The sequence below is a fragment of the Myiozetetes cayanensis genome, unplaced genomic scaffold (genome assembly GCF_022539395.1).
Source record: "Myiozetetes cayanensis isolate MyiCay16 unplaced genomic scaffold, myiCay2020 scf5-8, whole genome shotgun sequence".
NCBI classification, from domain to species: domain Eukaryota; kingdom Metazoa; phylum Chordata; class Aves; order Passeriformes; family Tyrannidae; genus Myiozetetes; species Myiozetetes cayanensis.
In genome coordinates, this window is record NW_026087742.1 from 33,034,485 (window position 1) to 33,058,792 (window position 24,308).

General features: G+C 37.4%; 1 protein-coding gene across 24 annotated transcripts in view; it reads left to right on the forward strand.

Moving 5' to 3' along the window:
* DLG2 (discs large MAGUK scaffold protein 2) overlaps window positions 1-24,308 on the forward strand; it is a 996,215-nt gene that overhangs the window by 653,379 nt on the left and 318,528 nt on the right. For all 24 annotated transcript variants that reach the window (XM_050332274.1, XM_050332275.1, XM_050332276.1 and 21 more), the window contains one exon: window positions 11,329-11,453. In XM_050332274.1, coding sequence (XP_050188231.1) covers window positions 11,329-11,453 — 125 coding nt within the window. The remainder of the gene's footprint in view (window positions 1-11,328; window positions 11,454-24,308) is intronic.

Here is a 24,308-nt window from a genome sequence, read left to right on the forward strand (position 1 = left end):
ATCTGATATTACGTGTTATTAGATGAATACTGTTGGGGATGATAGTCTACTTCTGTTGCAGAGTGTTCTGTGTATTTATTTATATATGTGCATAGTGCATTCAGAACACTACCAAACATTTTACAAGTGTTGATATAAGTAAAGGAACAGTGAGTCTTATCTCACCTGACTTCTAGAGAGGCAGGAAAATATTGCCAGGGGAATGTTTTAGCCAAGTTTGGCAAACAGAGACCTGGCTAAAGATTCCTCTTCACTTCCTCCTGCCAGAAGGATGCCTGTAAAATTGATTTTTCTAATTAAAGAACTAATTAAAAAAAGAATTTTTCTAATTTGACAAAATTAATTTGTTTAGTTTTAGTATTAAAGTTACGTAAGGCACAGTTTTAGACATGAGTTTGATCTTTTATACTTTGACATTTTGACTTTTATAGAGACCATGTTAAGCAAGTCTCTACACTTAAGAATGTACAGGTATAAATCTTGGAAAAGAAATTTTTGTGATGACACACATATATGTACACAAAACATTTCAGTATCATGTAATTGTTACGATAAAATTCAGAAGGAAAGTGTTTAGTGACTGAACTATTCAAAATCTGGCACCAGATTTTGAAACATGTTTTGTATTTGTGACTCTTGTGTTTCATAGAAGTCAAGAATAATTCATTTTGGAAGGAATTTGTGGAGGTCATCTAATACAAGCTCTAGGGACAGACAGCTTTGAAGATGTGTCAGATTGCTCAGGGTCCTTGAAAGTCAGGTTTGCTAAAAGTAAGAAACAAAATGGACACTGCGATCAAATGGTACAATAAAATAGGGTCAGCAAAAAGCTGGGAAAATGATGAGATTTAGATGTCTATCTGTGAAAAACAAAGAAGAATTAATTGTATTTTATGTTATTAATCCTTCTTTGTATTTCTTCTTAGTAAAAACTATAATTGAGCATCGTGGGCTCTGAAAGAAAAGTCCTAAGTGTTATTCAACATATGAATGTGTTTCAAAAGTTTGCTTTAATTTATAACAAAAGAGTAGGTAATGCTAAGTTCTGCATGCTTAACCACTGGAGTAATGCAGCAATGGCAAGGTAAGTGATGCAACAGCAAGAATACTCAGTCATTTGCCTCTGGGATTTGTGCTTGAATTTTTAAACCCTAGGGGCTTTTTGATTCATTAATAATTTAGCTTTTTGTTCTAGATTACATGCCCTGAAGATCATAATTTTGAATAAGGTGGCAAATTAAGGGTTTTATTCATGCATTTCCTTTCATGTGAAATTGAATTGGAAAGAATTGAATTGTGAGAGTTGGAAAGAAAATATCAAAATCTTGTAATGGATGTAAATATTTCAGAATTGTAAACTTAATGATTAAGCATATATGTATTTCAGTAAAGAAAGATAACTCAAGAAATTGTTGGACTAAAATATGTTAAGAATATGCTAAAAAAAGCCCAAAATGCAAGATGAGAACAACTAAAGATACTCATTTCATGTCTGTGAATATGACAGTCAAATGGAAAAGAACAATAGCTTAGAGAGTAACTTAGAACTTGGGTTTAGTCCAACACTTGAGATACTTCAGGGGTCTCAAAATTCCCTAAGTGCTTTCCACAGCAGTGCTACAGTGATCATGCAATCTGTACAAATAAACCAATTTAGGCATGCTGCAGTTTTTCAACACAAAAACTTAGATCTGCAAAGTGCTTTTAACCAAGGAGTTTCCACATAGTCTCAAGACATCCATCACAGTTTTCACAGCACTGAATTATCAGCAGAAAGGGATGAGAGGTGTCATCATTAGAGAGGAACTGAAGTCAACACTAGGAGTTTTCTTCTTTTCTTTTAATTGCTAGCACTGTGTGCTGAAACCCTGTTGGTTTCCACAGCTTCAGTAAAATCGAGTTTCTGTTCCCTAAGTCCTTGTACAGAACATGACTGTCTACTTCTGTCATAGAGTTACATTAAAACATCTTAATTTCCTCAGTTTTTGCAGATAATTACATTGTGAAAGTTTCAGTGATGATCATGTCAAAGTTTTATAAGTAGCTTGTCTCTTGAATAAGCTTTGCTGTTCCTTCAATTCCTTTCAGTATTTTACTCTGACTCCTGTTCTTCCCCACCCCCCTTATGTCAAGTTACTGTTATCACTTAGTGGGTGCTTTTCTTTTACTTGATCTACCTTTTTCACTTTTGATTGTATAGCCCTGAGAGCTCAGAAAGCCTGGTTGATGAGAAATCTAGAGCCTGGAATGACACAACATGACAGAGAAAGATTTTTTTTTTTCAAGTGAAGTGAAACTTTTCACTCCCCAGAAGAGCATTTCTCTGCTCCAAAGAGCATGCATCTGTGTTTTGATGAAAGATTTTGGATATTTAGTTTTCTCCCATACTACTTCTCAGCTACTCATCATTTTTTATGACATTTGTTTGCTATCACTGTATGTAGCCAACTAAATGAGGACATATCTTGCCTCACTTCTCTCTCTGAGGCAGAACAGGCAAGGTCATATGCTCCCATGATGCTGGGAAAGACAATTCCTACAGATAACACCAAAGTAGGGCAAGAAATACTTCAAAGAAAAAAACTAGGCATACACGTCTGTCACAGCTCAGAGGCTATTAATAAGAGCTTAATAGAGATACAATAGTGAAAAGCAAACCTGAGGAGAGTTCACATCTATTTTTTACATTAATCTGTGCACAGATAGAGGACACACTAGCACTTTTTTCAAGAGTTGCTTCAATTTGGAAGTGGTTTCATTCCTTGTCTAGATTTTCTGTTTTACAATGTTGTAGATTTCACGCCTATTATGAAAACTCAAATCCCATGGATCTTTTCTAAAATTCATCTTGAATGCTGTGTTTGATCTTTGCAGAGCTGGGAGAACAATATCACTCTACAGCTAATAAGTGAGAGTAAGGATACGAAGCAGTTGTAGTCAAAGCAGGTGTAGTCGTGTATTGCGGTTTTGTAATGAATGTGCTGAACCTGGTAAGGGACTTGATAACAACAAATGGCACCCCGAGAGATCTGAAATCTGTACCATATGGAGCATAATATAACTACGGAGTCTCAAAACTCTGAGGAGTGTGCTAGTGTCTGTGGGAGAAGTGAGAATTTCATGAATTATGTTACTCTTGAGTAGATTTGAAAGTACAAAAGAGTTCAACAGCACTCTGATAAATATGCAAATGTTCTCTGAATGAGACAAAAATGTGGCTTTAATGTTTAGACTTTTGAAAGTGGAGCTTTGGACAAAACACTGGAGAGGAAAAGCATAGTACAGTATAGCATGAGCAAATAACTGAAAACATTGCTGGAATGATTGAAGTCCAAAGAACAGCATTAGATGTGGCAGGATTAGAAAGTTTTATTGTTAGAGTAGGAGATGGCAAAAGAACCATACGCTATGACAGGAATTGGTTCAGTTATTTAGCATGTATATATTTTTTATGTTCTTTCTTCAGAACATAAAAAACAATGCTAGTATAAATGCCAGATTGTGAAAGAATTGTAAAGCAGAATGCTGTCTTGAAGATCTTAGCACCTTGAGTAGGTGGGTTTAACGAACATTTTCTATCAAAATCCTGAATTAGATGGAAGTGTTTTGCATATTATAAAATCCCGTTTGTTTCAGTGGGATGAAACGTTAACTTGTTAAGCTGTTTGCAATATGGCTGTGTACGGTTGAACTGGACACTGTTCTGTGACGGGTAATGCCCCACTATATATCTGATGTTAAACTAAGCGTGACTTAATGAAGGGTAGAAAAAAATCCTGTATAGCTTTACTGTCAGGTGAATAAAGGAGAGCTGTATTTTTTAGATGAGAAGTACTCTGTGGAGAAAAATCTTACTGCACAAAGTCTACGGAAGTGCTTAGAACCCATTGACCTTTACAGCAATCTCACGTGATCATCCTCTTTTTCTGCTTGGTGTATCTAAAGATATTTCCTCCAAATAATCATCTTAGGTGCCAAACTAAGTAACCTTATCTACTTTAACACAGAGAAAAAGAGAAGCCTATGAAAGATTATTTCAGAACAGCAGCAAATTCTGGTCCGTTCTAATCCTCCCTAGACTGCCAATTAGGGCCAGAGTTTTCAATCTTTTGTCTCATTTGTAGACTATGTTACTTGATTCACTCTGCTTGCCCACAGCACTTACTATTTTTTTTTCTCCTTTCTCTTGCCAAAAATATTAATTCCCCACTATTTTCTGAGCTTGTCTCATTCTCAGCTTTCACTTTCTCATGCTGTTGAGTACTTCTTGGAGAAACCTTGTCTTATAGAACAAGGGTGAATGTAGTTTTTGGAAGGAAGTGCTATTTTTTTTTCTTTGTCAATGGAGAAGGTGGTGTCTTTTTCATCTGAAACGGAAATATCCTGAGGCAAGAACCCTAAGCCAAAAGTGGTAAGAGCCTTAGCCAGCACTCAGGTGCTGCTGTTCTGTAACAGTTTTTGTTATTTAAAAGATAGCCTGTGAGAGAGATTAATTTTGTACACAATAAAAATTTACTGAGTATTCCAGGCAAACAAATATTGGTTTCATATTTTACTCTCTAAAAGACAGCTTTGGAAGTATGACTTCACTTAAGCAGAAATATGAAAATTAAAAATGAGTGAAAGTGGACTTACTAAAATGTATAAAAAACATCAGCTTTCAAATTCAAATGTCTCAGAGTGTGCTTTATAGTCCAAGGGACATTTTTTCTACCACCTGAAATAAGCTCAATGATTGTTTATGAAATAACATTTCCTCACAGCAACATTTACTTACAGGAAGGTGCTGCATTAGAAGACTTGAAAAGCAACACCAAATAAATCTCCTTTTTAACAAAAAGAGCATAATTCCTAAACCAACACCACCAGTAAGCGCCTCACACAGAGTGAGAAAGTGCCCTGCCTGTAGCAGCCAAAACTGAAAAGCTTTAGCATTTTTGATGCATGTATATCAAATTTTGAAATTCTATCGAATGCATGACAAGCCTACACTGTCCTCAGAGGATGTAACTTACCTTTGTATTAAAATATTTTGAAATTTTGCATAAACAAGAGAAAAACAGCATTGTTAGGACTAAAGAAATGTTACTGAAGGTTTACTGAACCTACAAGTCATTACCGCTCTTAAAAAGCTGAATGATAATTACAGTTGTAAAATTCGACAACTTTTTAAGGAGTGCAGGTAACAAAGTTGATAGAGTCTTTGACAATTATAAGAACGAAAGACAGAAAAAAATATAGCATATATTTAGGAATGAGTCAGCCATCACTCTGCAAACATTCTCTTGACTAAGCTTGCCCCAACAAAACCTGCAAGTTTAGGCAGAAATTCATACTTTAGGGTCATCTGTAAAAGATGCAAGAGAGAAAAGCATTCCACAAATTTGGCTGTAAACACCAGAGTAGATGTAGGAAGCCTACAGGGAAAAAAAACCCCAAACATCTTCATAGAAAATTATAAGTAGATACACTGTCAAGAGTACATACAATTCTGCTTCTTATGATCATGTACAAGATCATTTTTAAGTCTCAAAACTTTATAGGGGAACAAGAGTCAATGAAAGATTACAAATCACAAATTAAGTTATTTATTATCTAATTAACCATACCATCTCAAGCAATCTCGGATGATAAAAACTTGACGGTTTTACTTGAACAAAACTGTTGAACCAATGGAAAGCGCATTGGGGTTGTGTCAATTCTTTTATTCATGTAATATTATTTATTATTTGCATAGTTCAGCATATTACCACTTTATTAACGCTAGCTTACATTCCTTAACAACTAAGCAAAATGGGTCCCTTAAACCAGGAAGCCAAACAAACAAACAACAACAAAAAAACAAAACCAACACAAAACCAGAACAAAAACAAACAAAAAAATCTAAAAATACAAAGATCGTTTCAGTAATAGAGAATGTGAGAGTATGTGTCATCACTGAAACAGCTTTCAACCTCTGGAAAACATTCTGGGAAATACAGTTCCTCCTCTGTCTTGGACTTTATGCTGACTGATGGACTCAGAAACAGGCTTCTTTCTCTGCCATGCATGACAGGGTGAGGTTGCAGCAATAGTTCAGTGAGTTCTGTGCAGTTCACTTTTTTTTTTTTTGGTTTACTTAATGCTAGAGATCTTTAAAGTCATGTCACTTCAGAAGATTATGAGAAGTTATTTTAGGAGCACTGAAGTAATTAACTCATTCAAAAATTCAGAAAAGCATCTATGTGAGTTCTACTGTCACCATATTGATTAGAATTAAAAAGAAATTAAAGTGGAGAACAACTTCCATGTGATTCTGGTAAGCCTATTTGATATGGTAAAATACAAATCACTTGGCCCTTTGCAGGGAACTATTTAGTCTGCTTTTGATGTGCATTTATAATCTCATTTCTGCTTCTTGGACTAACATTCTTCTGTGATTTTCTTAAAGACTGAATGACTTTATATCATGCGTAATCAAACAATGTTCTAAGGAAAATGCAGCCCTAAAAAAAAGACAAATGATACACAATAAGGAGGAAATCATTCGTAGAAGTGTACAGGAGGCTACCTTCCATGGAAAGCTGCAATGTCATGGGAAAATAACTTCAGAAGCTCTTGATGTATACTCTTTCCATAGAAGTCAGTGTGGAGCACTTCTGAGCATTACTCTCTGACAAAATAAAAATGCCGCAGCCTTGTGAAGTTGCAGCCTGATATATGGCTGCACATAGAGGTGTGTAAAAGGGAAAAAAACATAAGATGAAAGCCTAAGCAAGAAAAAGATGGGTCTCATGGCCTTCTGGCTACCCAAAACTAGTACCTGCTGGGGATTCTTACTTCGTTTTGTGACCCTTATTTGGAAGCATAACAGTGTTGAGGGAAGAGATTCAAACTGACCACAACTTTCAAAGTTTATTTTCTTTCCCTAGTTGTGAGTCATCCATTTTTCTGACCCCAAGTGTTGTGTTTCAGTTTTGGGGGAAGGTATAGCAATAGTCATCTGCTGTCATATCATGTCTCTGTCTGAGCTTGTCTGACCCCCCTCCCCCAGGCCAGAAGAATTACAGCTAGGTCTGTTCCTTGCTCAGGCTGAGCTATAAAGAACTCAGCTGGTCCTTGTGTAGATGTAAAGCCCCATTTGAGAAAGTCATAAAGGAGACAGGCTGGTGCAATAAACCTTAAGAAGAAATGCTGACCTTCCCTTCAGAGGAGAGCAGGAAGGTGGCCTCAAGGGTTGGGCTCTGAGAAATTGTTTTGTTGTGGTAGTTTGACCTAATTTTCTATGTTTGAAAAGTAAAGCTGAGCCAAGAGAGAAATTTGAGCTTGATGGTAAATCTCTGAGAAGCATGAGGTATCCAGCATGAATAGGGGGAAACTGAGGCAATGTTTTTTCTTAAGTCAAACTGGTCACGCTGTGCTGCGTGAAGCCCTTTGTCAGGCGATGTGCATGACTGGAGCCTTGCAACAAATGGCGTGGAAGCTAGTGAGGAACTAAACTAACAATTAAAAAAGTACATTCATCCATCTATTGCTGTGCAATTTTATGCAAATCTTCCTTATATAGTCAGTAACTAATTATATGAGTGTTTTTTAGTAGTAGAAATTGATAGCTTGGACAAAGACATGGAAAGATTTAGGTCAAGAGATAATTTAGCTAAGAAGAATTGAACAAAAAATTATTCGGATATGAACCCTTATAAAGAAAAATAAAATTATATATATTATATATTTGATGTGTGAATAATGTTTGAGCAATGCCATTAAAGTTTGTATATCTGAGACTTCTTCAAGTTTTTTTGTCCCCTACGCATGCTTTGGGATTTTTGCATAGACAATTCTACTGAAGAATCCTGAAACAAAACAGGCAAGCATATTTAGACCTACATATGAATCTCAATAAAAAGATCAATTGAGTATTCTAAAGGAGAAAGACTTCTGTTGCTGGTCATCTCTTCTCTGTATCAGCTGCTATTAGTTCTTATTGAGCATTTATCTGCATTGTCAACAGGCCTCTGAGCTCATTGTTAACTTGCTTTGTAAGCATCCAAGAGATTTAAAGCTTGGAATAGAAAGAGGACAGTGAATTAGCTTGACACATATTTATGGGGAACCACTCCCAAACATGAATCAGCGTGAGGGAAAGCGCGAATATTCCACTTTGGAAAATGCCATGGCTAAGTGATTGTTCAGTCATTCTTTTGGACTGTAGGGCAGCATTTTCATTGGTTAACATGAAATGGGAGGGGCACAGATATGCCAAGAAAAGCTGTGAAGATAATTACCACACTCTCTTTTTCTGAAATGGGGACAAAGGCGGTGCAAAAAGTAAAGGATGGGGAGCCAATCGTTGCAGAAATGTTCAGGAAGCATTGCAGCAGTAGGCAGTACTTATTTGGAATTTAGAATTACAGCTTGAGAAATACAAACTAAGTTTTTAATACAGCAACCATATGCTGGTGAACCTGCACACTAGATGCAGAGCATGGAGGGAAGCATGGGGGAAGAGGAGAGATCAGCACATCAGTATTGCTGCTCAGAACTGAAATACAGTAGCTTTTAACCACAATATTCCCATTGCATTATTTTTCAACCCAAGGTTCTTAAAAGGCCAATTTACCCATGAGTGATTGTAACTATGCTTTTAGCCTTGTTTGCCTTGATCTGAAATACAAAGACAGAAGATTTTTCTGTGTAGGCAGTGCAGACCCTTCAAGAACCACAGTGAAAAAAAAAAAAAAAGTGTAATTACTTAGCTTTTGCAGCACAGTTTCTAGTGCAGGAAAGCCTTGAAGGGATATTCCTAGCTGCTGAGGCAGCTAGTGCCTGACAGCTTGTAGATGCCGTTGATCAAGTCAAGGACTGCAGCCAGAAGAATTGCTTGAAATTTTCTGGATACTAAAGTGCCAGTGAGGAGTACTGCCCTATTCTTTTTAAAGGTTACTCCTAAGGGGCAGAATTGGAATAGTCTTGCAGTGTAACAGATGCACAATTATGGATAAATATCAAGGCTAGCACTGATTCTCCTGAGCAGCCTGTAGCAGTTTTATCACATCACTGCTTACAGTCAGTATCGCTATATTTTTCAGCTCTAAAATGTTAATGGAATAAAAGATGGTAGGAGGAAAACAGTGCAGAGAAAGTGTGAAACCTTTTCAGAAATTATTGCCTGCTAAAAAATCTAATGAATTTTATGTGATGAACTGTAACAGCTAAGCACGCCCCACATAACAGGCAGGATTTGATAGTTTTTAAAGCTCTTCAGGCACCCTTTTTATATTACAATATGGCTGTTTGTGTTTTGTGCTAATAATTACACCCAGATTTCTCTTTGCTACCCTGCTCTTTCTCCTTCCCTATCCCTAAAGTAGATTTTGGGGACTTGGAAATCTGCCTCTTTTCAGAAACACAGATTTCTGCATATTTTTTAAATCTCTTTGAAGTTAAGAAAAAAACACAACAATTTTTTTTATTTTTAGAGGTTTGTTGTTTTTTCTTCTTGGAAATCAAATATTACTCAAAATTTCTAGAAATTTGCCTTTGGTTTTACTACCGTTTTAAAGCTTTTATTCCAAACTTCCTGAAGTGTGTATGAGTAGTCTTTTTTTCCTTCCTATATGTTGGACAATTGGCTTAATTAATAATATGATATATAGAAACATTTTCAGGAAAATATTTTTATTTATAGAGCGCATGTTACTGTAGAGTGTACTGTATAATTAGGCCATGTGTTAAAATATTGGGAGAATAACCTGAATCTGAGATGATACTAATGATGAAAGGGAGATTAAATCAAAGATTTATAATGTGGCCTGGAGGTGTTTAATAACTGTGCAGAAAATATATACAGTGTTTCAGTACTATAATGTTTTTCTTATTATAGCTGGATGAGAAATATTAAGATATGTGTAGTCCTAAATCGATTTCCTTGGATTATAAATTAGTTCACAATTATATGATGATAGCATATAATCTACATCTGAAGATTGCATGTCTATCTCTTTAGTAATGAGAACTGCATCTCTTGTGGATGTAGAATACTGATAACAGAATTGAGAATCCGACATGTTGCAGGCAGGCAACATACGGGCCTTCACACTCAAAATGCATGTCTGATCTACTAATCGAAGTACAGTTAAAAAATGCAGATATGAGATTTGATTTAAATTATTTAGAAAAAAAAAAGTTTGGAGATGCCATTTTTATTACTAACTTTTCTCACTAGAACAGAACTATATACCTGACCACAAGCAGCAGTGGAAGAAATGAACTTCCAATAATCTGAGAAGCTGGTGAAATAGGAGTATTTTAGTGCCTTGAATATATTTAATTTGCAATAGTGTACATATTCTGCTATATATATATATATATAGTTACATCACTGTGATAAGCCTAAATACCCAACTATACAAATAATTTTGGTAGAGAGAGATTTAAATAATCAAGTACTGCATTGAATTTTATGACACCTACTATGCATAGAGGGTTCTTAAACCTGCATCTGCTTTTTAATAAATAAGGGAGAAAAATAAAAAGAATTTATTTCTTCTTGGAAAATAAGTTAATTTATACAGAAAACAATTAATAAATAATACATAGGTAATATTGACTTATACAGAAAAGCGTAGTAACCAATATATACTTTCAAAAAATAATTAGATTTGTTGGTTTGAATTGTATGTGAAAAACGGTGACTTGATTTCTAAGTGTATATGTGTGTATACATGCCCATTTATCTTTCATGGTATTTCCACAAATAGTAGAAGCAATAAGTAAGATCGTTGCGTAGACTGTCAGAATCTCTTTCAAACATTTTATTCTAGCAGATCACTAAGATGAAAGAAATAGTCTTGTTTTGTGGATTTGTGGTTTGGTTTTTTTAATTTGTTTTTAAAGTGTGTGAATCTGAGCAATGATCACTTTTCAGCAGAAACTAGTGTAGTAAAATACTTCAGAGTTAAATGGTTTTCACTGTTTCTGTTTATAAATTATGGTGGTTTGAAAAGTGTTTTTTCAAAGCTCTGAAGTGTTTTTAGCCTCTAGCTTTCATTGACTTGGGTGAATTAATATTGGAGTTCAGATGCTAATTTATGTGACTGCTTTTGAAAACAAATTTAGGTCAAATCCTGTTTCTGTAGGAGTATCAATTAACTCTGTCATTAACTCTGGGAAATCTTTGTGTTCACAGCCTCTGTTCTTTAACCGACAATTAATTTTTCTGACTGAGTCACCTGCCTTCAAGTATGGAGTTGCCAAATAAAATGCTTTCTTTAAGAAGCAAGGATACTTTGCCTGTGCACTGCAAATCTAGCATCTGGGTGATGGATTTACTTTTTATTATTTTTCCAGGGGAATTCCGGCCTGGGGTTCAGTATTGCTGGAGGAACGGATAACCCACACATTGGGGATGATCCTGGGATATTCATTACTAAGATTATACCAGGAGGAGCTGCAGCAGAGGATGGAAGACTCAGGTAAAAACAAACTTATTATGAATGTTTGGAAATTAAATGCATAATTATTATAATTATTCTCTAGGAGTCAAATGCCAGCTGGGTCTTTCATGGGGCCAGGGGAAGTAAATGACATGACTAGAGTCTCCTTTCTGCTGAGAGAGCTGATTTAAGCAGCTTGAAGCAACTGAATAAGGTTAGCTAAGTCCTGTATAAAGAGGCTTTTGATGGCGCTGCCTCCATCTTTGTACCAGTTATTTCCTTTAGTACAAGAGGAAAGATGGGGACAGGAGAGGAAAACCAGCGTATCAGCACGCTAGTCTTCCCTGCTTGGTCTTTGTATGTTCATGGCTGAAGAACTACACATTGGTGTTATACATTAAAGCTATCAAGACTTCCCAAACTACAAAGCTATGGCTAGTGACCATAGCTATTTGTAGACATTTCCTGTTATTTGACTGCAGTAGTGAGGTGTGCTTACTGCTGTTTCCAAGCAGGTTTTTTGCTCCATGAGGATGTGGTGGCTAATCTCTGTGTTTTAAGTCATCTCCTGAGTAATTTATTACTGTAGCTCCTGAAATGGACACACAGGTCTCTTGATGTGGTTCTCAAATACATGGTAGTATATCTCTTAAACAAGAAAAACTTCTTGTTTAGAGGTGATTGCTTAAATTTTATTCTTCATTTAGAAGAAATGCTTGTGCTTGTCTTTTCTTATGGACTGAATGCAGAAAGGTTTCTGTCTATCACAGAGGGTGTTGCTTATCTGTTGATCATGAAGCCTGCTGATGCTCCAAAAAGTCAATTTAACTGGAAAGACTTGGGATAAAATTCTGATGCTTTCATGATCTCAGAACTGGAGTCAACTCTGGGAGCCTTGGCCAAAAACAGATGGTCTAAAATTCATGAAATGTAACCAGCGGTAGCAACAACAATTTTTCTCAAAGCCTTTTCCTTTAATTCAAAGTTAAATTTTTAGGGTAAGTTTTGGATATTTCTTATGCTATGTATGCTTAGCAATTTGATTTTGGAAATAATTCTTTTTTTTTTTTTTTTTTTTTGCTACAGTAGTGATGAGGAGTCATGGTGGTTGACATCACCTGAAAAATTTACATTTTAAGTAAGATTGCAGACAAAGGCGTAGGACCAGCCTCATGTAACTTTATGAATAAAGTGCAGCTATCTACCATTAAGCTTAGAGTCTCCTAATAGTCAGTGGAGAAAACGTAAGCATTTCTATGTCGTGATTCATCTCATCCTGAAGTCAGTGTCTAAAATATAACAGAAGAGTAAAAAAGCCTATATTTTCATTGGTGAGTCAAATGGAAAGGAGTTTCTTTATCTAGTCCAGCTGTATTGATGTGTACTATAAATGTCTGCATTGGTCCAGATGAGCTTCATGGAAAAGAGAGCATGAAGAAACAGCACTATCTGGAAATCATGCTGTTAAATTTGATAGGATGAACAACATAGGAGGGTCTTAAATATCCAACCATTTTTCTAAAAATAAGAAAAAATCCCTTGCAAAAAACAATAGTATCTTTCTAGTGGAGTTTTTAATTAAATTTGAAAGCTTTCTTAGTTTAAGCTATTAAGAAGACAGAAGCCATTGCAGTATTTTGCTATCTTTGTATGAAATCAAGTATGTCATAACTCAATCTTGTATTAACCACTGTAAATTAAACTCATGATTATTTCTGTTTTGTAAATGTCTTAGAAAGACCTTCTAAACCCACAAAAATACCATACTAATACAATTAAAATATTAAAATTATTAAAATATTGAAATTAGACCTGGCAAACTTTGTTTTAAGTGTAGTAGTACAAATATACTTATTACTAAGACTTAGATTAATATTCTAATCATCTATTTGGTGTGGTCATTTTTCCTATTCACATAGATTTTAGAATGATTTCTCTTTTCCTTGTTTAATCTGGTGAGTTTCACTTTGCTTCAAAGAAAAATCCTGTCACATTTTATGAACACCTGAAAATGTAGTTATCAGTGATGATTACTGATATGCCACTGAAGGGCATATCCTGGGGCCGTCTCTACTGACTTACATGATAATTAATTTTTCGTAAGAGACTTTATCAACTAAGGCCACTCTATAGGAACAAAAGCTCAACATTTTTTATTAACATTTGCCAAGAATAGTGATAACCTAGGTTCCTACCAAAAGAACAACTTTTAATTACATAAGAATGAGAGTTTGGTGTTTATGGACTGAAAAATATATACTTTTTTGTGTCCGTTTTTGCTTCAGACTCTGCCTGCACACAGTCTAGATTATATAGCAGTGTGGACTGTCTGAACTGGCTTCTATATCTACTTCTGGTTTTAAATCATAAAAGCCTGTAAAATCACTTCTACTGCATTTTACATGAAGTCCCTTTGATCTAACATGGCTAAGTGAAGTTCTTTAAACAGCAAGACTATGAAAGTGACCTGCAAGAAATTGACTTAACGCTTCAGACACTTGCAAATCTTTTACATGTATATATGGGTTGGCAAGGGAGGACTAGGTCAGCTGAAGTTTCTTATAAATCCAACAGAAGCAAATGCAACCTCTTGCACCTGAGAAGACTCTCCAGTGGGAAACATACAGTTATAAGTACATAAGTGTCAGGTATAAATACCCTGTGGGAGGGAATGAAGACAAAGGAGCCAGACTTATATCAGTAGGGCCCAGTGAAAGGGCAAAAAGCAATGGACACAAAACACATGATATTTCATCTTATCATGAGGAAACACTTATTTACGGTGAGAGTCACTGACTCTGGAGACACCGGTTGCCCAGAGAGGTTGTGGAGTGTTCACCCTTAGATGGCTTCATGAGAGGAAAGTCCTGCTTATCAAACCTGATTTCCTTCTGTGACAAGGTAACCCAAGGTAATCCTTCTGAACAAAATGTCCAGCACACTGCTGGATAAATACATCATGCAGTGGGTGACTAGTTGGCTCACGGATTGAGCACAGAGAGTAATAGTGAATGGGATCGCATCAGACTGGGGACCTGTCACTATTGGGGTTCTGCAGGGCTCCATCTTAGGCCCTGTGCTCCTCAACAGCTTCATAAATGACTCAGACGCAGGACTGGAAGGGATGCTAAACATTTGTGGATTACATAAAACTAGGAGGATCTATTGACTCCTTTGAAGGCAGAGAGGCCCTGCAGAGAGTCCTTGACAAATTAGAGAACTGGACAATCACTAACCATATGAAGTTCAACAAGCAAAAGTGCCAGATTCTGCACCTGGGATGGGGCAACCCAGGATGTACGTACAGACTGGGGAATGAGATGCTGGAAAGCATTGCCAGGAAAGGGACTTGGGGGTCCTGCTCAAGGGCAAACTGAATATGAGTCAGCAGTGCCCTGGCAGCCACGAGGGCCAACCTTCTGCTGGGAGGCACCAGGCAAAGCATCATCAGCTGGTTGAGGGAGGAGATTGTCCTGCTCTGCTCTGCACTGGTATGGCCTCACCTTGAATATTGTGTGCAGTTTTGGGCACCACAATATAGGAAAGATATGAAGCTGTTAGAGAGTGTCCAAAGGAGGGCAATGAAAATGGTGAAGGGCCTTGAGGGGAAGCCATATGAGGAGCAGCTGAGGTCACTTGGTTTGTTCAGCCTGGAGAAGAGGAGACTGAGGGGAGTCCTCATCACAGTCTACAACTTCCTCATGACGGGAAGAGGAGGGCCAGGCACTGATCTCTTCTCTGTGGTGACCAGGGACAGGACTCAAGGGAATGGCCTGAAGTTATGTCAGGGAGGTTTAGGTTGGATATTAGAAAAAGGTTCTTCACCCAAAGAGTACTGGAACAGGCTCCCCAGGGAAGTGGTCACAGCACCAAACCTGGCAGAGTTCAAAAGCATTTGGATACACTCAGGCACCTAGTGTGACTCTTGAGAGTGGTCCTGTGCAGGGCTAGGAGTTGGGTTTGGATGATTCTTTCGAGTACCTTCCAACTCATCATATTCTGTGATTCAGTGATATTTAAAACCTGATTAGACATGTTCCTGGCAACATGTTCTACCTAAACTTGCTTCAGCAGAGAGAGTTTGACAAGGGGATCTCAAGAGGTACTTTCCAACCTAAATGATACTGTCATTCTGTGACTTGACTGAGTCAGCAGTGTGCCCTGGCAGCACTGAAGGCCAGCATGGAGGTCAGCAGACATGCACAGAGAAAGAACTGGAGGCAATAGTCACATGTTGCAATAAGGAAAATTCCAATTTGGTCTGAGGATAAAAAAGATCTTTTTTATGAAGGTAGAAAAGCACTGTAACTGGTGATTTTGTGAGATTCTGGGATCTCTGTCCTCAGAGAGATTCAAAATTCGTCTGAACAAACTCCTGAGCAATGATTGACTTTCAAATTGGTCCTGCTTTGAGCAGGAGATTGGACTAGACGACCTCCAAAGGTCCCTTCCAACTTTAATTGATCCCTGATTCTGCAGATTATTCTTGTATATAAAACCTGTGTGTGAGACAAAGGTGATTAAGTTCCTGGGTTTTTCCTTAAGTGGAAAAATAGTACTTTTATTCACAGTAGGTACAATGCATAGTGTGGGTTTGTATCGCTTTATGGACCATATCTCGGCTTAAAAAATAAGAATAGTTATCAGCCGCATAAGACTACATTCTTTTTAATAAAGCTTTCCTGTTTCTGAAAGATTTCCTGAACTTTCAAATACTAATCATAGCAGCACAAAATCACAGAATATCTGAAGTTGAAAGGGAGCCATAAAAATAATTGAGTTCAACTTCCTGCTCCTCTCAGGACTACCTAGAACTAAACCATATGACTAAGAGTAGCATTCAGATGCTCCTTGAGTTCTGACAGGTGTGGTGCCATAACCACTTCACTGGGGAGCCTGTTCCAGTGACTGACCGCACTCTGTGTGGAGAATCTTTTCTTCATGTCTAATCTGAACTTCCCCAAGGCAGCTTCATTCTTTTTCCTCGTGTCCTGTTGCTGGTCACCAAAGAGAGGAGATCAGTGCCACCTCCAGCACTCTCCTCAAAAAAGTAATATGTTTACATACTACTCTCCCTGAAATGCACTGACATCTAGAACTAGTGTAAGAACCACCACACTGCACACCTCAGATTTTAGAAGGCATTTTACTTAAGTACATTAACTCCCCATCTTGCAAAATAAAGCAAGCTGTGGAATCTTTTGTGAAGTCCTTATAATATATAGAAAATAATTTAATATATAATAAATAATATGCAGCAAGTAATTTCATGGAATATAAAAAATTATTTTAGATTTAATTATTTGGCTAAATGTGAATATAATAAACTTGGAACTAATTTTTTTTTTTCTGAATGGTGCATACCATGTTTCTCTGAAGCTTTGAGTTTCAAGTCAGCAGTAGACAGAGAATATAAAACCTCTGAGAGTAGTAACCATTCCCACTGAGTTGAAGGAGAATTTCTCTCAACAGTTTGATCTTTTAAGACTTTTGATGCATAAAAACTTCTGCTTTTATCTCATTAATGTCAGTTGTCCATGGGCAAACATGTACTTTTTAATAAAGCTCTGAATTTAGACTTCCTCCGTGGAAGAAAGAGGATTCCAGTAACTATAGCTCAGTGCCTTCTTTTGTTTTGTTTGAGTTTGTGTCAGATAAAAAAAATGCAGTGGTTGTTTCAACTGCCTATATAAAGCAAAGAACTTCCATATAATATACAGTAGTTACTTCTATTGATATTTATTGATCATAAGTGAAATTCTGGCTTTCAAAAGGCAATGCACATGTAAACCATTCATCATACTATGTGCAAACAAGAGTGATCAGCTTATGGAATTAGAAGCACAGTGTAGTTGTATAACTTGACTGGAGGAGGGAAAAAACCTAAAGAATAATGCAGAGGTTTCAATTATGGTCAAGTTTAAAAGATCACAGACTCCCAAAATATGATTTCATTTTCAGCAACCATAAACCAAAGCAGGTTTTATTCAAGAATCATTTTTGTTGATTATAGCTTCACACAGTCCAATTTTGATCTTAGAGATATTTTTCTCAAAATTGTCTACAGGAATGAGAGGGTCATATGAGTTCCTTATCTATTGCTATCAAAAATACACTTTTCCTTCTTGTGAAGGCAAGTATAAAAATGTGAATTTTAAAATGGTCTTGGGATCTGGAAAAAAAAAAAAAGGCAAATAAAAGAGTCTTGGACAGAACAAGGATTCATACCTTATGTTGTATACCAATCTCTTGGTCACAAGGATCTTATTGAACCTGTGATAGAAAAGTCTGTTACTGCATATATGACTGAATATGAATGAGTTTTTTCACAGGACTGTGAGATAGATTTTGACAGTCTTGAGCTTGAGTTTCAAGGTTAATGTTGGTACCAAAGATTATTTTGGTATTTAAGCCTTAGTTGTACTGAAGAGGAAAGAAGGTCGATGTGAGGGATGAAAGTGGTTGTGCCTGGAAGTTAAGAAGTATTAAAGTTGTGAAGTGTTCATCTTTCCTTCATTTATGTATCTTTCTTGATATTATTTTAATTACTGATTGTCAGGAGGTTTAGGATTGTGAAACTGCAGCATTTTTTAGGCACACTCTGTTGTTCTACTGCTACTATATCAGTTTCCCCCATTGGATCCACCCCTACCCCTTTCCATCCTCCAGCTCTCACAGTGATTTGGTGTGAGGAAAGAAATGTTATGCACATGCTAATGGCAGGAGATGAGAATCCAAATAACTTGCCCTCAGTCATCTAGTAAATCGTGGAGAAACCTTGGAATAGAATAGTGATTCCTTCTCTCATATTTCTGTGTCTTACAGGCTTCAGTTAAATGCCTACCAGCAAAGGCTTTAAACAAATCAGATTTGTGTTCCCTTCATTTGTCAACTAACCCACTACGAGTGTCAAAGGATTATAAATTTAGCTATGTAGTAAGAGATGTATATGTAGCAAGACAAGAACTCTAAAGACCCTTTCTCATGGATATTTCAAATTTTAAAAAAAGGGAAAAAAATGAATATAAAGATTGCATTCTGATCAGAATTTTAAAAATATGTCTGTGTTTCACTAAAATGAAATAGAGAGGAAAAATTACAACTTCATGCCATTGATTCAAAGCTTGAAAACTGGAATTAAGAAACACTGGTATTGCATGGAGTTTACCTGAGAAAGGAAAGAAGAAATGGAGGAGAGGAATAGAAGTGTGTCCTCACCTGAGAGCTGGCTAGATAAAGAACCTTCTTTAGTCATTTCCTCATGGGCTGTGCTTTGCCTCTGATGAAAAATCTGAAGCCTAGATCCCTCCAGCAGCTGGAGGCACACAGTTGTTGCCCATTGTTGTCCATTTGTATCTCTAGATTGCTTACTAAAAAGGGAATTGAGAGTGATTCTATTGGGCTTTTTCAGATTAATGTGAAGAGCTATTCCCAGGAGAGATCATGTTCTTTACAAGCGTGTCACGTGTCCCTAATCCAGCTTGGGAGCTGGCTTTATCTCACCATAGTTATATATCAAAATAGAAATGTGTCTGCTTTGTGATTCACTCCCTAAGTCCCTATTTTTTAACTTTTGATCTTGTTTTAAGCCTATCAGTATCAGGTCTATGTGCCTTGCAATGGCATACAACTTGTTCAGGATGTTATTATAATTACGGTGCTGCCACAAAACACTGATTCATATCTGCTCTGTTTACAGGCCTCTGACAATACTATTAGTTCAGTACATAATTTAGCAGTAAGTTAATAAAGAGACGTTCACCCCATTAGGCAAAACATGCTTGCTTTGCAGACAGTCATAAATTAAATCATGAATTATTGACTCCTCACTCTGTCCTGTTTTGTGTTAGGAAGTTTGATCTTATTAACTCTGTTTGTCTGTGTATCTGTGTGCATCATTTTTTGAGCTACCGTGGAATTAAAAAAAAAAAAGAATTACCACGGGGGATCTACATGAAAAAAGGCAGGTCACAAAATCAAAATCTGATTTTCATACATTGTTTTCAAAGTTGAACATGTCTTACCATAGCTCATGTTTTAAATTAACAACTTATATGTCTTTTCATCAATGGAATATGTCACCATGTAATTTTGTTCTCCGTTGCCTGCACTACTTCACTTCTCTTTGGCCGAATCCTTCTTTTCTCTTCTTTTCCTTTTTGAAGTTTGCATTGCTTGTTCAGTATTGCAGATCTCCAGTGTGTCTCTGAATTTGATTATACTTCATTATTTATCATTATTTATATTATGCTTTTCCTATTTTGAAAATAATGTGGTAGGCTGTAGCAATTCTTATATGTGATGCAAAAAAGGAAAGGGAAATTAAGTTTTAACAGCTGAATTGTCAGGTAAAGAGAATAGAATTTAATGAGTGAAAAAAGATACCTCTCTGGCTTGTGGAATTTGGAACTGATGAATTTTCAGGACCTCTTTATAGACATCAGTGATGGACATTTTTATAGAAGTTTCCTTTTGTAACACAAAGGATCAGTTTCTTCCCCCGTATGTTTCCGAGCTGTTTTCCACTAATTGAATTCTACTGCTTCTGAATAACACTTAAGCAAAGTAGCATGGTACTAGGACTTCAGGTTATGTAATGCTCATTGCACTAGAGATTCCATGCAGTGGTACTGAACCGGTTAACAGGTCTCTCTCCCAAGAGTTCCTTTATTATCCATCCTGCCTGAAACTACAATCACCCCAGAGTGCTGCAGCAGCAAAACAGCATGATGCAGCCAAATACAAGTGATTATTTCATCAACATGTCTGCACTGATACTGCAGTTATGAGTTTAAATAGCTCAGTGACAGTTCATCTGGAGTAAGAAGCCTACTGTGGTTACATGCGTTAGAAATCATCAGTACTCTATGAAGTCAGTGTTCGCCAAGGGAAAAATGTTTCTCATCTGTTCTTGTACTCGACAGGTGTAACCTCTGGGGTGTTACTGAATTTTTCATTTCTTTTGATTTCCACAGAACCTGAAAATGAGATTTTAGGCAAAAAAGTAACTGACTTAGGCTATCATTAAAAAAAAAAAAATGTTCCTTTTAACCAGCAAAGATCTGATTCTAAAACTTCTAAGATAAAGCTTGGTTACCTTTTTGCTTCTGACAGGCAAAACAACTAGTACACTGTGAGAGAGTTCATATGCTGTCAAAAATCGTGGCTGTGGTTTGTATAAACACTTTGAACTTTCAGCCTTTAGCCAAACCATATTTCCTGACAGTATGTCATCACTGTTGTCACATTCCTTACTCCACTTTTACTGCAGCTGTTACAGCAGGGGTTCTAAATTTATTTCCCCACAGCATGTGAATTTTAATATCAAGCTTGCAAGACATAGGAATACTTTGTTTCAGTGTGCTGCTTATGTCGTGCCATCCTGTGTGTTACTCAGAATCATAGCAAACAAAAAACAAGCTTTGGGTTTTTTTCTACCTACTTATTTGAGTTGCAGCTATGTTGTATGTAGTCTAATGGTATTGATGCTCTGAAGCTGGTGAAGTTCCTTACTGAACTTGAATGACGTGTTTTCTCCTCCCCCATTCTTTTTTAGGCTGCACCTATGTTGGGAATAGCTATCCCAATCACACCAGAGCAGGAAGGAGGGTTTTCTGCTTGTTGGTGCAAGTGCCGCAGTGGCAGTGCTGCTTCATTTTGTGCTCAACTTGCTGGGCCTGATCTTTGGGAAAGCTTTTCTTCTTTTATGCTCAAGTTTCCCCATTTGTAAAATGGATACAGTGATCATTATCTTTGCCTCACGGGGGTTGTTGTGAAGCTGTAACGAGTTCATATTTGCAAAGCCCTTTGAGAGCCATAGATGAAAAGTACTTGTAAAAATCCTGAACCTGGAATTGCCTCCTGGGTTATCTGTTGTAACTGGTTTTCCTGCACAAACCTGAACGCGGTACAGAGAGTGCTGGTGTCAGCTGGGAGAATTTTAACCAGGGTTGAGGAACAGCTGAGTAGTTCAGTGCCCTCAGCTGGCAAAGCACTGCTTGGCCCCAAGTCAGAGCATCGGCCATGCCCAGGCTGGACATGCTCAGCCTGGCCTAGGCTGCTGCCATTCCCCTGGGCTCTGGGCTTCAGAGCTCCCCGTGGCTCTGAGTCCAGTTGAACTGGAGGGCTTCGAGGGTAAGTCATGGCTTCAAAGCTGGAGCTGTCCCTGCCCTCCACCACGCCTACATCGCCTGGCCTGGGGCACTTTCCAGTACCTGCCAAGCAGCCCTGCAGCTGGGAGGAGCTTGGCTGCTTCCTGATGGCCTCATTCATCCCAGGCTTTACAGATACTTGTTTTCTTTCCCTTTCCTTTATCCCAACACCTTCCTCTCACAACACCCCACAGCTACCTCCACCTCCTTCTGCTCATCCTTCTCCTTTCTACTGTTCCACTTGGCTTCAGCCATTGAAAGGCAGACATGAATCCTTGTCCTGTGAGCAGGAGTTTTCATTCTGGCCACCATTAGAGGCTGCCAGAGCCATCCGGATCAAGCCGAGCAGAGGCTGGACGCACTGGGAGTTCTAGCACTCGGTTGCTAGTGGGAGTAGTTTCCGAAGGAAAGCATCGTTCATGACAGTGGCAGGAGACGAGACGCAGAGATACTGAGGATAACTTGGGAGTTAGAGAACGGACGGAGGAATGGAAAAATGTGGTAAGAACCCAAGATACCAAAGACGAGGAATGAGCTGGATGAGAAATGCAGAGGGAGAAGAAATGCAGGGCGGGAGAATATTTTGGGAGAGGGGAGAGAAAAAGGAAATAGTAGTTCCTATAGAAATTGCAAGATGTTTATAAAGAAAATTGGACACAAGTTGGAGCCTGCTTCAGGGAAGGCTTGTGGAGCCCCTGCCAGCCGCAGCATCCTGCTCAGTCTCCACGTTCCCCCTCCTTCTCTTCCCTGTCTGCTTCCTTAGCTGTCACCTTGCTGCCATTATCTTGCCATTGAACACAGACATTTAAACATAACCATGGGCTGGCCAGAGCTTCCAAGTGGGCAGTGGCTGAGCAGGAGTTTGGGCAGTGGCTGAATAGGCATTCAGGCAGTGGCTGCCAGCTGGGCAGTGTCTGCAGGTGTTACCTGGTGGAGCTGCTAGCCTGAGTCACCCTGCTCCTGTGTCTGTGTTGCATTATTGCAAATCTTTTGCTTTTAGTAAAGTCATTCTTGGTTTCCAGTAAGCTAAGATGGGAATCAGGTCTGCCAAGTACGAAACGGTCTTCTGAGTTTGGAGAATTGTTTTGGTTTGTCTTTTATACTTGCGTGTCTGGCTCATTCCCAATCTGGCAGTTTTACCTTGACATATGTTTGTGTATCATGGTTCCTTGACTCTGCTTAAAGAGGATACAAGTTATGCAGGGAACATTTTAAAAGCAGTAACGTGTGATGTGAAAGATCATAAACTCTGTGCAAAATTACCACAGGTGTGGCTTACCTAGCAAAAGAGTTAATTTGCCTTGAGTTATTCTGGCCAAGCAATAACTGAAGGCTTGATGGCACAGAAAATCATTTCATTATAAATTATTTAGAACAGCTCTGCCTTCAAAAGCATTAAACAGTGACAGGATATCATTCTGCTTTCAGGATGTTTGTGATAAAGGAAAATAAATAATAAAAGAAGAGGTCCTCCTGTTGAGATATACTTAAACTTGACTTTTATTCTAGAAGTTTGTGCTTGAATCTGTGTGCAAATTAAGTGTCTGTCAGCTACTCTTCCTTCTGCCCCATAGAGCTACACCCTGTGAGATGAGCTACCATTAATTAATAACTACTTGCCATGCTCAAAGTGTGCACAAGGAGATGTGGCTTTTCTGGGAGGCATTAAACCAAGTGGGATTTTGCTTCTCCTCACTGCATTGGGTTTGTCTGTGAAGCATCCTTAACGTCTCTGGTTTTATCAGACAGAGAAAGAATGGCACTCCTTTGTAATGTTGTTGTTGGCTCAGACTTCAAATAGATATGTGCAAAATTTTATCTACATGGTTTTTTGTGGCCTTTTTTGGTTTTATTTGTTTGTTGGTTTGGTTTTTTTTGGTTTTGTTTTCAGAAGTGAGGATATTGAGAATTGTATTTGGAGGTGATTTGGAATTTACTGATATTTTTAGCTCCTGAATATTATTGACCATATCGCATTCTGTACTACTGAGTAAATTTTAAGTAATATCAAGTCAATACCTTACCAAATTTTAAAACTAATATTGATTTAGAAATCAGTAATATGAATTATTATTACTATTACAATAATAATAATAATTATTATTATTATTTGAACCTGAAGTTTCTTAAATTATGTGAATGTTCACTGCATGGTATTAGTTTTAAAATTTTGGTAATAAATTCATTCATATGGCTAAAAACACCTTACCAGGTTGGTGGTTTTTTTTGGTTTTGGGTTTTTGTTTGTTTGTTTGTTTGGGGTTTTCTGGGTTTGCTTTTGTTTTGTTTTGGGGAGTTTGGGTGGTTTTTTTTTTTTGTAATCAATAATTTAAAATACAAATAGTGCATTTGGCAGTAGTACATTTTTAAAAGTTTTCAGTGTATGTGTCAATATACTTAAATCATACTTTTTCTTTATTTGGCTTGTAATAACCTATTTAGATAACCTATTTTTTAAGTCTCTTGCCCTTGTGATCATTTCTCAATGGAGTGCTGGCTGCATTACTGCATAAATTTTGCTATCTACAAATTTCAGGTCTAAAAAGACTTCTGGATATTAACTAAAGCCAAGCAAACATATTTTGATACAAAATTGGCTCCCAATTCCTATTAAGTGACAAAGAAAAAAGAGTAAAAAAGCAGTGTCAAAATCAGCTTTCAGCTCACCTCTGAAGGTAACCCTGCATTCTCCGTCCTTCTCTGTCTGGGGAACATGAGGCCCCAGCTTCCAGAGAAGTTATCA